The following is a 17,424-nucleotide window of genomic DNA, read 5'->3' as shown; positions in this document are numbered from 1 at the left end:
TGTGAATTCTTACCCTGATACCGTCAGTGTGAATACATACCCTGATACCGTCAGTGTGAATACATACCCTGATACCGTCAGTGTGAATACATACCCTGATACCGTCAGTGTGAATACATAACCCCGTGTGTGATACCGTCAGTGTGAATACTAACCCTGATACCGTACAGTGTGAATACATGATACCGTCAGTGTTACCCTGATACCGTCAGTGTGAATACATACCCTGATACCGCCAGTGTGAATACATACCCTGATACCGTCAGTGTGAATACTAACCCTGATACCGTCAGTGTGAATACTAACCCTGATACCGTCAGTGTGAATACATACCCTGATACCGTCAGTGTGAATACATACCCTGATACCGTCAGTGTGAATACATACCCTGATACCGTCAGTGTGAATACATAACCTGATACCGTCAGTGTGAATACATACCCTGATACCGTCAGTGTGAATCGTAACATGATACCGTCAGTGTGAATACATACCCTGATACCGTCAGTGTGAATACATACCCTGATACCGTCAGTGTGAATACTAACCCTGATACCGTCAGTGTGAATATATACCCTGATACCGTCAGTGTGAATCGTAACATGATACGTCAGTGTGAATACATACCCTGATACCGTCAGTGTGAATACATACCCTGATACCGTCAGTGTGAATACATACCCTGATACCGTCAGTGTGAATACATACCCCGATACCGTCAGTGTGAATAAATACCCTGATACCGCCAGTGTGATACATACCCTGATACCGTCAGTGTGAATACATACCCTGATACCGTCAGTGTGAATCGTAACATGATACCGTCAGTGTGAATACATACCCTGATACCGTCAGTGTGAATACATCACCTGATACTGTCAGTGTGAATACATACCCTGATACCGTCAGTGTGAATACATACCCCGATACCGTCAGTGTGAATACATACCCTGATACCGTCAGTGTGAATACATACCCTGATACCGTCAGTGTGAATACATACCCTGATACCGTCAGTGTAAATAAATAACCTGATACCGTCAGTGTGAATACATACCCCGATACCGTCAGTGTGAATACATACCCTGATACCGTCAGTGTGAATACATAACCTGATACCGTTAGTGTGACCCTGATACCGTCAGTGTTAATACTAACCCTGATACCGTCAGTGTGAATACATAACCTGATACCGTCAGTGTGACCCTGATACCGTCAGTGTTAATACATACCCTGATACCGTCAGTGTGAATACATAACCTGATACCGTCAGTGTGAATACTAACCCTGATACCGTCAGTGTGAATACATACCCTGATACCGTCAGTGTGAATACATACCCTGATACCGTCTGTGTGAATACACACCCTGATACCGTCAGTGTGAATACATACCCTGATACCGTCAGTGTGAATACATACCCTGATACCGTCAGTGTGAATAAATAACCTGATACCGTCAGTGTGAATACTAACCCTGATACCGTCAGTGTGAATACATACCCTGATACCGTCAGTGTGAATACATACCCTGATACCGTCTGATACCGTCAGTGTGAATACATACCCCGATACCGTCAGTGTGAATACATACCCTGATACCGTCAGTGTGAATACATAACCTGATACCGTTAGTGTGACCCTGATACCGTCAGTGTTAATACTAACCCTGATACCAGTGTGACCCTGATACCGTCAGTGTTAATACATACCCTGATACCGTCAGTGTGAATACATAACCTGATACCGTCAGTGTGAATACTAACCCTGATACCGTCAGTGTGAATACTAACCCTGATACCGTCAGTGTGAATACATACCCTGATACCGTCAGTGTGAATACATACCCTGATACCGTCTGTGTGAATACACACCCTGATACCGTCAGTGTGAATACATACCCTGATACCGTCAGTGTGAATACATACCCTGATACCGTCAGTGTGAATAAATAACCTGATACCGTCAGTGTGAATACTAACCCTGATACCGTCAGTGTGAATACTAACCCTGATACCGTCAGTGTGAATACATACCCTGATACCGTCAGTGTGAATACATACCCTGATACCGTCAATACACACCCTGATACCGTCAGTGTGAATACATACCCTGATACCGTCAGTGTGAATACATACCCTGATACCGTCAGTGTGAATACATAACCTGATACCGTCAGTGTGAATACATAACCTGATACTGTCAGTGTGAATACATACCCTGATACTGTCAGTGTGAATACATACCCTGATACCGTCAGTGTGAATACACCCTGATACCGTCAGTGTGAATCGTAACATGATACCGTCAGTGTTAATACATACCCTGATACCGTCAGTGTTAATACATACCCTGATACCGTCAGTGTTAATACTAACCCTGATACCGTCAGTGTTAATACATACCCTGATACCGTCAGTGTGAATACTAACCCTGATACCGTCAGTGTGAATACTAACCCTGATACCGTCAGTGTGAATATATACCCTGATACCGTCAGTGTGAATCGTAACATGATACCGTCAGTGTGAATACATACCCTGATACCGTCAGTGTGAATACATACCCTGATACCGTCAGTGTGAATACATACCCTGATACCGTCAGTGTGAATACATACCCCGATACCGTCAGTGTGAATAAATACCCTGATACCGCCAGTGTGAATACATACCCTGATACCGTCAGTGTGAATACATACCCTGATACCGTCAGTGTGAATCGTAACATGATACCGTCAGTGTGAATACATACCCTGATACCGTCAGTGTGAATACATCACCTGATACTGTCAGTGTGAATACATACCCTGATACCGTCAGTGTGAATACATACCCTGATACCGTCAGTGTGAATCGTAACATGATACCGTCAGTGTGAATACATACCCTGATACCGTCAGTGTGAATACATCACCTGATACTGTCAGTGTGAATACATACCCTATACCGTCAGTGTGAATACATACCCCGATACCGTCAGTGTGAATACATACCCTGATACCGTCAGTGTGAATACATACCCTGATACCGTCAGTGTAAATAAATAACCTGATACCGTCAGTGTGAATACATACCCCGATACCGTCAGTGTGAATACATACCCCGATACCGTCAGTGTGAATACATACCCCGATACCGTCAGTGTGAATACATACCCTGATACCGTCAGTGTGAATACATACCCCGATACCGTCAGTGTGAATACATACCCTGATACCGTCAGTGTGAATACAGTAGAGTATGATCTATATATACTCTAGCATTGCCAGTGTAAATACAAATTATATCGACAACTTGTTCATCAGATCATAACTTTGGCAAAATGAGTGTTCCGTCTAAAAGATATTGAAATGCTTGTTTGAGATTGAGGTGGTGTAGGATTATAAACTTCAGAATGTGCCAACTGCATTAGTTATATACACAGTACGGTGATGTACCTAATTACGATAACAGATGATTTCATAGCAGCACGAGTTGAAAAAGAAAATTCGGTATGACTAACACCAACAGGCGTCGTTTTCAGCGCCGCCCATGATTCCGAAAATAGAGGTTACTCATTTCAACAGACATTTGAAATATAAATATCAGATGTTCTTTCTATTATCAGGCCAATCGGGCGAACTACACATTACGTTGATTAAACTGCACTATCGGTGTTATTTTGTTTCTTGTCCTGATCAGTGAATTACAACTTAACACATTATTGTGTATAATTTCAGACATTGATAACACACTGTGTATTCCTGGTAAGCAGTTCACTTTGAACTATATCGTGGGACTGGCACTAACAGACAGAATTTATAAATACGATATATCTGTCAAGTGATTTTTTTACTCTCGGTGTTCGAGATTAACAATCTATTCTTAAGTAAAATGCACCAAAAAGTTATTGACGTGTTAACAAAATGACAAAAACGATAAAACATGGGCAAATTATGATTACACTGATCCAATGAAGCGGGGAACAAGGAGAAACTGTTCCGGAATGAAAAGCGTCTTCTACTTCATCGACGACACACGCCGTGTAAATATTAGTCAATCAAATAATACCACGCATTCCCATGAGAATTAGGAATATATATATTTATTGATCAATGAAAGTCAGTTCAAGTTATCTTGTCAGTTTACAGGAACAAGACCATTTGGCGAATTACAGACGCTTACCGGAACCCCAAGGTGAACCCACATCCTAAGTATTAAGTCAACGTCTCATCTAGGTTCTCTCATACCCACAGTACGAAGTTCTCGCAATTAGCAGTGTAGACGATAGGGTTCAGAGAAACTTTTTCTTTGATGTAGGACAAAAGTCAAAAGGTAGGTCAGAGTGACCTACTTTTGATACGCGACACACCATTTTACGAAAGTGAACCTATATCCAAAGCATTAAGTCCACGTGATTAGTTTTGTAAAAGATATGGCCCCGGACACACCTTTTCGTTGATAAAGGTCTTAGGTCAAAATGCATGTCAAAGTGACCTACTTTGGATACGAGACACGCCGTTTCAACAATGTGAACCCATATCCGAAGTAAGAACTACTTTCGATACGAGATATACCACCTCAACAAGGTGAAGACCTCAAGTAATAAGTCCCGTGATTAGTTGTGTAGAGGATGGGGAGTGGACAAAATGGCGGAGGGAATGGACGGTTACAAAAATAATGTCCCCTCCGGTTTCCGGTGCGGGATTTATTAAGTCAGTTCGAACATACACGCCTGTTGATCGTGAGTGCTTCATGACAATAAAAGATGGCAGCCGTAAATGATAAATAAATGTATGTATATTACACGGAAGTAAGTAACAAAGGTCGGACATGCTTCGCTGTTGTAGTTTACAAAAGATATATCTTTATACAGAAGTCTTTGAGAAGAGTTACAATATTGGGTGACAGCAATGGGGCTTTACTATGCTAAAACAGTGACTAGTTCTTTATGCTGCTTAAGACGGTAAGATTACGTCCTAGGTTAGGTGAGAGTCACCCTTAACATTATCAAGGCAATTACCTGGATTGGACTCGTCATATCAATGAACTAGAAAAGCTGTTGAACAATCAACGAAAAACAACACAGAACAAGAGAGCTTTGTACTACACGCCGTCTTATATACGTGTCACCTGCTTGTGAATTTGACTCTCCATAAAACATTGTGAAATGTTTGTGATTTTGACTCTTCAGACAACGTTGTGAAATGTTTGTGATTTTGACTCTCCAGATAATGTTGTGAAATGTTTGTGATTTTGACTTTTATACTGCAAGATCATCACTTTCCTACCAGCTTCATAATCCATGCGAGATTTTGAATTTCGTGAATAGATAGCGATTTGATAGTGACTTTCACTTCCCTACAAATCCCATAAAAATTCTTACATATGACCGATTTTCATACACCCTGAATATGCACAGAAAAATTGGCACTTTCTTGACTATATCATGACGTAAATACGATTGTTATTCCGACTTCCTGTAAAGCACGCGTCATTCCAACTGTAAAACCCTTTTTGTATGGAGTGTGATCGCGAATTTTTCACTACATGATAAACTTTCTGTGGACTTGGGGGATTTCACTGAATAAAAACGATGTGAAGCAAGCATCCTTCTTTTCCACAACACTTTTGTGATTTCAAAAGTTGTTTAAACATCCTCTCAATTCTGTGATTTAAGAAAGAATATATGATTTACCATGGTAAGCAATATTTGAAACCAGGACAGATTTTCACTTGGCGATAGTGCATTACCACTTTCAGACTTCGGCAACACAACTGATATTCTTTAAAGTGGTACCTAATTGGTTTTCACCTTTTGGAAAATTTTCTGAAGGATAGATTTTATGAGAAGAGAGAGATTCTGATGTCCCTAAAATTCTGTAAAGCAAGCATCAGTGTAATGTAAAATTCTCCCTTAAAAAACTTTCACTGCAGCAAATTCAGTGATGTTAACAATATCATCTTCCTGCAAATTCAGTGACCTAGGAAATATGAACTACCTGAAAAGTGTTTCATGTTTGAGAAAAATAATTCTCCATGTTTTAGAGATTAAGACGGCTTATTGACAATTCTGAAGAGCAAGTCCAACCGACTTTTAAACACTTTCATCACAATAAGACGGTTTGATTTTCCTGATAATTCTGTCATAAGACATAAGAGAGATTCTGTGATACCAGACAATTTTTGAATTTTCAGTCAAATTTGTAATGCAAATTTAAGCTTCACGTCATTAAAAATCGTTAACTCTTTAAACCTCAAGAAAATTCTGTGATTAAGAGATTCAGAGAGAGTGAGCTTAATGGCTTAACTAATTTGTTGAACAAGTATTCAACTTTCGTGTTAAATGAGAGTGAAACTTTGACTTTCTTCACAATAATGTAAGAGAGCTTTGAATTTTCCTGGTGCAGTTTTGTGATGCAATCAATTTAAAAACTTCCTGATGATTTTGGTATGGTAAGGTTTTTTGACTTCCTGAGAAGTCTGATGTGACAGCGATTTTGAGTTAATGGAAATTCTTTGATACAGGGTAGATTTTCAATGAGTTCCTCTAAATTCTTCATGCTGGGAAAATTTTCAATGAGATCCTGGAAATTCCCCATTGCAGGGTAGATTTTCAATGAAGCAACATAATTTTTAACTTCCTTAAAATTGTCGAAGATCATTTGTATTGCAGAGGAAATTTCTACATCCTAGAAATTGGAATGAAAGAGAAACATTAAGATATATTTGGTGCAAAGTAATCTCCATACCCTGTCCAAAGGATTTCAAAATCCTGGCAGTTCTGTGACACAAGCATTATTCTGACATTCCAACACTTCTGAGATGCAAGTTAGACTTTGGCATCCTGAAAATTTTGTACAAAACACTTTTTGACTTGCTGATAAGGAGAGGATTCTACCTGCTATAATGATGTAATATCTAAAAGACATTTCCAGGTAGCAATATTTGGAAGTAATCACATAATTCTATTTATAAACAAAAGTAACAAAAATAATTTAAAAGAATTTTTAATTTCAATTTCAGTCAGCAGGAATAATCCCTGGATTTTTTAAATAAAGACTAAGGAGCTAGGCTTCTTTACTACTACTGTGTTGTTTTGATGTCCGGAAACCTGTATGTTAAGAACGACAAAACATGGGTGAATCGGACTTGACTGACGAATAACAAACAGGATAAGTTTTCCGCAGATATTGTGAGATAAAACCTTGATATCTTAAAACTATATATAACATACATTGTACACATAAAATACTAATATTGATGTATCACAAAACAAAAACGAAGGCAAATCTACATGGAAACTGTTGTTATTGCCACCTTGACATTTGCATAATATACTGAAGGGGATTCACATAAAATCAACATACACCAATGTGTTCAATCCCCTTTATCATCACATTTTTTCCAATTATTGTGAAGATTTCCACAATTCCCAAATCAGTGTTTTCTTTTTTCCTCTTTCAATCTTTTCCTATATTTCATCCTTTCACCACAATTGGGTTATAATTCACCAAAACCACAATTGGGCTATAATTCATCAAAACCACAATTGGGCTATAATTCATCAAAACCACAATTGGGCTATAATTCATCAAAACCACAATTGGGCTATAATTCATCAAAACCACAATTGGGCTATAATTCATCAAAACCACAATTGGGCTATAATTCATCAAAACCACAATTGGGCTATAATTCATCAAAACCACAATTGGGCTATAACTCATCAAAACCACAATTGGGCTATAATTCATCAAAACCACAATTGGGCTATAACTCATCAAAACCACAATTGGGCTATAATTCATCAAAACCACAATTGGGCTATAATTCATCAAAACCACAATTGGGCTATAATTCATCAAAACCACAATTGGGCTATAATTCATCAAAACCACAATTGGGCTATAACTCATCAAAACCACAATTGGGCTATAATTCATCAAAACCACAATTGGGCGATAATTCACCAAAACCACAATTGGGCTATAATCTTTGGCTACCAAAGGTGAAAAAGGTCTGGTCACTGTTCTGACAACCAATATCGTGTGACCATCGTTCTGTCAACCAATATCGTGTGACCATCGTTTTGTCAACCAATATCATGTGACCATCGTTCTGTCAACCATTATCATGTGACCATCGTTCTGTCAACCATTATCATGTGACCATCGTTCTGTCAACCAATATCATGTGACCATCGTTCTGTCAACCAATATCATGTGACCATCCTTCTGAAAACCAATATCATGTGACCATCGTTCTGTCCTTTAATTATATGTGGTATAATTGTCTGTGATTAAGTGCGCCAGCCAGGGCAGTATATGAATAACAGCCCAAAACTTTAATAAAAAAACACTCATTTAATTAATTAAGGCTTAATGACTGTTCAGGTTGATCAGCAACATCCTTGATTAACGGTCAAAGCAAGACTTTGTAAAGACTGACAGGTTAGAACACTGACCAGATTGAGGGGTTAAGACTCACAGGCGACAACACTGACCAAACATGACGTGTTCAGAATAATAAGTGACATTACTGATCCAGCTGAAAGTGTTTAGACTGACAGGTTACACCAATGACCCAGCTGAAAGTGTTTAGACTGACAGGTTACATCACAGACCCAGCTGAAAGTGTTTAGACTGACAGGTTACATCACTGACCCAGCTGAAAGTGTTTAGACTGACAGGTTACATCACTGACCCAGCTGAAAGTGTTTAGACTGACAGGTTACAACACTGACCTAGCTGAAAGTGTTTAGACTGACAGGTAATGACTATAACTCAACAGAAAGTGTTTAGATTGATAGGTGATGACTGTGACTCAACTGAGAGTGTTTAGACAGACAAGTGACAACACTGACCCAACTGGATGTGTTTAGACTGATGGGTTATGACATTGACCCGACCTGACCTAACATTCTCTGCGATATCACAGTATTATAAGTTATCTATCAGAGACACATTCTCTGTGGTATTAAGGTCACATTGGAACAGTAATCATACAAATTCACCAATGGCAAGGTCAAGCTTACCCTTACTGATAATAAAGCCGTGTATTTACAATCCACCGACGTAGGCCATATAAACTCACTTTTTGTTATTTTTATGATAGTAGCGATCAGTGTTGGGGAACTGTTCAGGCCTATAATCACTATCACTGTCCAAACGATCTCTTATACTGCTCAACACTTGCTCATCAAAAGCATGCTGTAGTTCATTATTGTCCGATGCCTCACTTGTCATATTTTCAAGACTGCTGATTGGTTCAACCCCTGCTGCTGCTACTGCTCGTCGTAAAGACAGAGGGACCGACTCTTCTGGATTTGAGAAATTCACTTGACTTTCATGTCCCATTATCTAAAAATAACCATTTCATCACCAGGTTAACAAGGCAGAATCAGATCATTTAATGTGAATATTTTGATCATATGTAAGAGGGATAGTAAAATGAAAGTGCAGTACTGCCATACTGTAAAGTTTTATCACATAACAGGCCTGTTGTGTCTTATGTCCCTTTCATCAATATCGTTGAACACATGTGAATTTGTGTGAGAACATCAGTCAGTCTTGTCTCCATGGTGTCACATTATAGTTACTACATAGTCAAAATTTTACCAATCTTCTATCAGAAATTTATTTAAGATTTTTTGCTTATTTTTCCAAAATATGTGATAAATATAATTTTGCACTAATGTCTATGTAAAATGGCAGTAATTAAGCTTGTTAAATAATTTGATACGTCACTCACCCATTGGCTTGTGAAAAGTAAAGATTATCTATTAAATTAATAATTGATAAGACCACACATAGACTGACCTTCCTGCGTTTGGCTGGCATGCCCTGTAGGTAAGTATCACTGTAGGCTGGCTGAGGACGCTGGTGTTTCTGTTTCTCTATGTCACTGTTTATGATTGGTACCCATTCCTATGCATAACAAACATGACATCAAACAATTAGCAATACTACCAACAGTAAAAGGCACAGCCAGTCTGACAAATGTTTGATGTGAATTTTAATGGTTGCCTCTTGAAAAGTGTATAGACTGACAAGCCCCACTTCAATATCCCTATATAGAGCCTGATGGAGAATTCCTGGTGTATTTTAGAGTGATAGATAAACATAATTACCTCATCAAACATTAATTGATATACTTACAGGGTTGACCTCCACCTCCCAGGACTCGCCACTTGCTGCTGCACCTGGAGAGTCTGCCTTGGGCTCCTCTTTTTTCACCTTTGCAGCAGGAATTTTGGTGGCTGCTGCTGTAGCAGGTTGTGGACGTGGCGGCTGTGCAACTGATGCTCCAGTGTTGATGTTTTGGGTCTCCATTGGCTACAAACCAGCAAAACAAATAACATCCAGTTTAAACTATTCTACATATAACTCCAACCACCAACAGGTAAACCCACAAGCAAACAGGTGACTTCACCCACCCACAGGTAAATCATAAAGTAAACAGATGACTTCACCCACCCACGGTTAAATCTACAAGTAAACAGGTGACTTCACAGACCAACAGGTAATCCCACAAGCAAACAGGTGACTTCACCCACCCACAGGTAAATCCACAAGCAAACAGGTGACTTCACCCACCCACAGTAAACTCTACATATCAACATATAACTCCCCTCCCCGACAAGTATATCCACACAAACAGGTATCTTCACAAAACCCTACATTTTCAACTAAGTAACAAACATCTAACATGCCGTTATAATTAAATACTGTATTATTATGAAATATGAAATATTTTCATTTAGGAAGACTTATCGAGATTTCAACAATTAATTGATTTTATACTGTGTACAGATAGAAACTGTGCAATGATTTTTTTATCATTTTCAACAAGAAATGTATGACTGTGTAAATTCCACAGATGAACAGGTTGGCCAAGGTCGATTATTTATATGAATTCACAAATTCTGAATTGTTCCACTTTTAATCAATGGTCTATCAATGGTAGGGTATGAAGAACCTAGAATAAGTAAAGTACAGGCATTGTGACCTACGAACACTGAAAGAATGATACAGTACCTAGTGTGACTGGTACATGGGTGCTGACCTGATAACCTTGGGAGAATGATACAGTACATAGTGTGACTGGTACATGGGTGCTGACCTAATAACCTTGGGAGAGTGATACAGTACATAGTGTGACTGGTACATGGGTGCTGACCTGATAACCTTGGGAGAATGATACAGTACCTAGTGTGACTGGTACATGGGTGCTGACCTGATAACCTTGGGAGAATGATACAGTACCTAGTGTGACTGGTACATGGGTGCTGACCTGATAACCTTGGGAGAATGATACAGCACATAGTGTGACTGGTACATGGGTGCTGACCTGATAACCTTGGGAGAATGATACAGTACCTAGTGTGACTGGTACATGGGTGATGACCTGATAACCTTGGGAGAATGATACAGTACCTAGTGTGACAGGTACATGGGTGCTGACCTGATAACCTTGGGAGAATGATACAGCACCTAGTGTGACTGGTACATGGGTGCTGACCTGATAACCTTGAGAGAATGATACAGTACCTGGGCTGATTGGTACATGGGTGCTGACCTGATAACCTTGGGAGAATGATACGGTACCTGGTGTGACTGGTACATGGGTGCTGACCTGATAACCTTGGGAGAATGATACGGTACCTGGTGTGACTGGTACATGGGTGCTGACCTGATAACCTTGGGAGAATGATACAGCACCTAGTGTGACTGGTACATGGGTGCTAACCTGATAACCTTGGGAGAATGATACAGTGTCTGTGCTGGATAAGCTACTAACCTCTGGAGAATCTACTTGAGAAGCACCTGGTGACACCATAGGTGGACTTGTTTCCATGGCAACTGCTGTTGCGGCTTCATTTTTCTTTGATGTGTTTGAGGTCTGTTTTTTAGTGCCTTTTTTAACAACATAGGAATGAACGTTGGCATCGGTAATGGTGATTGTAGGTAGGAACTGGTTCAGTTGTTGAGTGATGACATTACACATCCACTGCTGGATCATAGGGTTCACACCTCGAGTCATGGCATTCTGTAAAACAGAGAATGGTTAAGTTTTACACCCCAGGTAACGGTATACTGTAAAACAGAGAATGGTCAAGTTTTACACCCCAGGTAATGGTATACTGTAAAACAGAGAATGGTTAAGTTTTACACCCCAGGTAATGGTATAGTGTAAAACAGAGAATGGTTAAGATTTACATCCCAAGTAATGACATACTGTAAAACAGAGAATGGTTAAGTTTTACACCCCAGGTAATGACATACTGTAAAACAGAGAATGGTCAAGTTTTACACCCCAGGTAATGGTATAGTGTAAAACAGAGAATGGTTAAGATTTACATCCCAAGTAATGACATACTGTAAAACAGAGAATGGTTAAGTTTTACACCCCTGGTAATGACATACTGTAAAACAGAGAATGGTTAAGTTTTACACCCCAGGTAATGGTATACTGTAAAACAGAGAATGGTTAAGTTGTATGCATCAAGAAATGGCATTCTTCAACACAGAGAAAGGCTGTGGTTGTCCAGTATTTACTAATTGACTCTGTATAGTAGATGACTTACAAGTCGGCTCTGTATTATTCTCTGTAATGCTGTCTGGCCTTCCACTAAACAGGATCTTGTGAGAACAATCAGTTCTGCCAAACTCATCCGCATTCGCTCATAAAACTGGTTACCAAAATTTGTGTTAGATTCTGCAAAAAGGAATATACTGATCAACATCAACATTCTGAAAATGGAGCCTCACTTTGACATATCTTACTCCATGCATATCAAATCCAAACTTTAAATTAAAAACTAATTAAAATTTAAAAAATAATCTATCTCTTCGTCTAAATGATGACCTATGTCCATTTCAGAAATAATACCTTTTTTTTCTCTCCTGGTTTGGACAAGCAAGAGCTGTACCTATAAGTTGTACCATGATAGAGCTCTGCTATAATGAAGCTGTACAATGATGCAGCTGCACTGATTTAACCTGCATCATTATTAAGCTGCACCATGATGTAGCTGTACCTGGCACAAGTTCTCTCAACTATTAAACTTAGGTGTAGAAATACAAACCATCTGCTAACATGATCATGCGGACTGTGGCACTAAATTGTTGTCTAAAAAAATTGTTCAGAGTCTCCACCATATCTATGTCAGGCTTAGCCTCTGCAACATTCTGAAAATGACAAATGTTCTAAATGATAAAATTGTCATCAACATAAATGGTAACAAGGTCACATTTAGTTTTACATACGATTAGTGTTTCTCCCAAACCATAGAATGAAACTGTACTCTAAAATCTTATAACCATTTACTACAACAAATTCTTCTGCGGCTCCGCACAGAACTACTTGTGACATAATCTCCAACTCTCAACAGACAGGTTTAACATATTGTGACATATAATACAGTTGTCTATCTGGTTGTCCCCTACCTCGCCACAAAGTTACACATACAGTTAAACTGTTACCTATTCTCCTCTCCCTCATCCCCGCACACTGTACACACATACAGTAAAACTGTTATCTATTCTCCTCTCCCTCATCCCAGCACACTGTACACACATACAGTAAAACTGTTATCTATTCTCCTCTCCCTCATCCCAGCACACTGTACACACATACAGTAAAACTGTTATCTCTCCTCTCCCCCATCCCAGCACACTGTTCACACATACAGTAAAACTGTTATCTATTCTCCTCTCCCCCATCCCAGAACACTGTGTACACAGTACTGTTTTCTTCCTCTTCACATCCTCACTTCTTCCTGTATGTATGTTTTCTGCCCTGCCCCCACAGTGATATTATATTCCACTCCCTAGGAGCCTACACATACTGCACATGCTTCAATCTCCTCCGACATCTCCTCCACAAGTCTGTTGGAGGCTTCTGTTATGTTTTCCATTGTTGGTTCTCTGCCCTCCAACACACGCTGTCGTAAGAAATCCTGTAACGGTACACGCACGTTTTGTAGAGGTGCCCTATTGCCGTAGAAAACTTGCACGAGGTCAGGAAATGTGAGATGGGATGAAAGACATGAGTAGACATCATTGAAGAATCCTGAAACAGTCACACGATGTATAAGTTATAATCCTATAAAAAAAAAAAGTCTATTTCTAATACAAATATACATATCAAGTGCACTGTAAACAGGAGCATTCACTCGTAACAGGCAACATACAGCTACTGTGATCGTAACTATGCACTAATGACCTTGTAAAGATTCATAAAGGCTTAACATTGATCTGCTATATTGTTTCCTGATGAATTTATCATCTTCTGGAGAAACATTAGACCATATCTCTGCAGCAATAAGCTGATGCCTGGTAAATAAGCTCTCATCTTCTAGTTCTAGTGCCTTTATAATTTACCAGTAGTAAGCCACCTCCCCTATTTTAAGTTTCTCCTTTTCTCCTTGTGTTTATTGAAGGATAGAGATATGGCAGTTGTGATAAATATATTTCCTACTGATGAAACCATGAAAAGGCCATTGTGATACACTGTTATCCTTCACCTTTTCATCTCTTGTGTAACATGACAACTGTCCCCTAGTGACCCTTTGAGTTCTGCATCAAGATAAGAAATTTCATATACAATCACGTTTTGATTCTTTGAGACCTCAGATTCAATGGCAAAAATAAGAGATGCACACACAGCTACACATGATGGTCATGCTATGAACTTTTTATTGAAATCAACCCAGTAAATCACATGGGGTCTTGACATGATCTGGACCTCTCAAAGCACATATTTTGCTGAAATTTCCCTAGTTGATAGGTTCTGTTCAGTGTAACTTGGATATACAAATAGTTAGTGATTCTTGTAAAGCAATACCTTATTTTTTTTTTTAATTTTCTATCAATTTGGGATATAGCCTTTTTGTCTCATTTCAGGAAGAAAATTTAACAACTCTTGAGCAAAGGGCCTGTTTCCAGTAATGTTAATTCTCCATAGGAGCCTGCCCCCGTATAATTTCTTATCTAGCTCAACTACTGTTTTTTTCTTTTCCGGAAAAATAATTTTACACCTTTCCGACACCCAGATTTCATAATTTCAGTGAAAATGTATTTTTATAAAGTTGTCAATTTCAGCATCAAAGACATAATAAGTTCGTAAATAAAAGAAGGTTATGTCGAAATTGTAATTCGCAACATAGTATAAATTTCTTTTGATAAATATTTCCAAAACATCGTGTTTATTCATAAAACATAAAAAAAAAATATTCTCAGATGAAAATGCACTTGCAGAGACACAATTATGAAGAAAAATGCCATAAATTTGCAATTTTCTCCCGTTATATAGTTTTGGATGCAAATTTCCATCAAAAATCGGATAGAGCTTTACTTGTTTCATATGTGTACCAAAAATCAGCTAATTCCATGTGGTGGAACATTCTCATATCGCCGCCTGAATGTGGTTGTAAATTGAAAGAAAAGGGGAAATGAGTAACAACCTTGTCTGAAACCCTATTATATAGCTTATTATATACAAACTTTTATATTGAATATCAGAGCGGATATTTTCATGACAGTTTTATGATGTAAAAAAAAAAAAATAAATAAATGAAGTACTGTTTCCCCGTCTCGATCTTGATTACTTGGAGAGAGAACGATGGAAATGTGTGCGCACATCTCCAGTATCTTGTACTACCTTGGGTATTACAGGACGCTGGAAAACCCTTGACCATTACAACCATAGGTAAAGAAATTCCGACAAAACTTGAAATAGTTTTCCATGTGGCAACAGAGTGCATATGTCGAAAGTATGTTTGGGGCTCGATATGAAAGATCCCCGTTACCATGTGACTAACCAAACTTATAAATATAGGTATTATACAATCGCCCGTAGCTATGAACAATCCCGTAAATGCAAAAACCAACCAAAATCATAAGGAACACTTTTTGTTTGTTGTTCTGTCTATTTGTCAGCCAATGTCTTCAACCACGGGGACTTGCGAAGTAGCCATCTTGGATTTTTTTATGAAAAAGTGTTTCTCTCACTTTCTTTCATATCTGTGTACATATTCTCAACATACCAAGCAAATACTCTCGTTTTTTTGTGAATTATCTAAAGAAAGTCGAAAATCGGCAATTCAACCATAGGCTAATTCAACCCAACATTTGAAAATGTTCCACCACTTACATTTTGATGATTTTTCCTCTCATCAATAGCATATTACGTACTATTTAATAGGATAAAAATTGGTTTGCATCCAACGCCCATAAAAGGGTGTATTCTTTAAAAAACACAGTTTTTGTGTCTAAAATATTATCATCGAAAATGGCATTTTTGAGATTGTTTCTTCCATAAAACAGCCAAATGGCGCGATGGAAACATGATTTTTTGTCACAATCATGCCATGAATGTATTCTTTACGGTAACTATCATTTGATTAGATTTTCATCAATATTTTACATAACGTGCACATTTTATCAACACTTAGACAGCTTCTGAAAGGTACAACTTTGAGGAGCCATAAAAAACAAACCAAGTGACCTAAATCTTTATACTTTATAGATTTGTGACCACAACGGCATGGGCAATGCACCACCAACAGGAAATTTGAATCAGAGAAGGGGCCGTTTTGGAAACCGGCCCTCTTTAGGAGTGAATTGCAGATTTATGTATTATAGTAAGTATTAGTGATATAGTTTGCCCATGTGGACCATCATCTGATCTAACTGTCCCCACCAATGCCCTGTACACCTACCTTCTCCTTGTGCCATATTATAACCATCCCCTAAGGAGCCAAGAAATTCAGCAAGTGTCTGTGAAGGAGGCTGTCCAACAGCTGTCTGGGTGATCATAGACCCAATGCCTTGTACTAGCTGTGTGAATGCCTCGTCTGTCATCACTGGTTGTGATGTGGTGCTAGTTGGGTCTGTTCCTGTGCTTGTTCCTTGAGTCGTCCCCTGGGTGCTTGGGGCTGGAGTCGGAGCTGGAGTTGCAGCTGGAGTTGCAGTTGGAGTTGCAGCTGGAGCCGGAGCTGGAGGGGTAGGTGTTGCTCCTGTGTTGGGTGTTCCAGCAGCTGGTGAGGGCATTGAACCCTTAGAAAACAATATTAAAAATCACATATAGCTTAAGTATCGTACAAATTCTTTTATTCTTGCATGATAATAAAATGAAAAACTAATTGGCAACCCCACTGTCAGTACGTTTATTTGATATTATGACAAGGGCCGTTGGAGACGGGTTACGCTTCCCGAAAGGGACAAATTTATTAAGCATGAAAATAAACAAGGGGCAATAATAGAGTTTTGATTCTTGAACAATGCACTTCTCCTTGTTGAAATCTATCTACCTATGAAGTTTCATGTTGATACCTCCTATAGTTTTAGTGTAATGCTTCAGATAAAATCTATGTATGAAAAGTAACAAAGGGCAATAACTCTCAAATTAAGCAAAAGAGGGTGATGGGTCTAGTGCAC

General features: G+C 38.8%; 1 protein-coding gene across 5 annotated transcripts in view; it reads right to left on the bottom strand.

The window, feature by feature from the left end:
• Window positions 1-6,974: 6,974 nt before the first annotated feature.
• LOC132550188 (large proline-rich protein BAG6-like) overlaps window positions 6,975-17,424 on the bottom strand; it is a 30,715-nt gene continuing 20,265 nt past the window's right edge. For all 5 annotated transcript variants that reach the window (XM_060214223.1, XM_060214237.1, XM_060214246.1 and 2 more), the window contains 8 exons: window positions 16,707-17,043; window positions 13,833-14,056; window positions 13,071-13,173; window positions 12,570-12,700; window positions 11,783-12,031; window positions 10,141-10,317; window positions 9,802-9,909; window positions 6,975-9,342 (listed from right to left, as the gene is read on the bottom strand). In XM_060214223.1, the coding sequence (XP_060070206.1) occupies window positions 9,073-9,342; window positions 9,802-9,909; window positions 10,141-10,317; window positions 11,783-12,031; window positions 12,570-12,700; window positions 13,071-13,173; window positions 13,833-14,056; window positions 16,707-17,043 (1,599 nt within the window). In that variant the 3' untranslated portion in view covers window positions 6,975-9,072. The remainder of the gene's footprint in view (window positions 9,343-9,801; window positions 9,910-10,140; window positions 10,318-11,782; window positions 12,032-12,569; window positions 12,701-13,070; window positions 13,174-13,832; window positions 14,057-16,706; window positions 17,044-17,424) is intronic.

This window comes from Ylistrum balloti, unplaced genomic scaffold (genome assembly GCF_031769215.1).
Source record: "Ylistrum balloti isolate Yb309-2 unplaced genomic scaffold, AGI_CSIRO_Ybal_v1 Utg369622, whole genome shotgun sequence".
NCBI lineage: Eukaryota > Metazoa > Mollusca > Bivalvia > Pectinida > Pectinidae > Ylistrum > Ylistrum balloti.
Note: the sequence above shows the minus strand (reverse complement) of the source record. Positions and strands in the feature narration are given on the sequence as shown.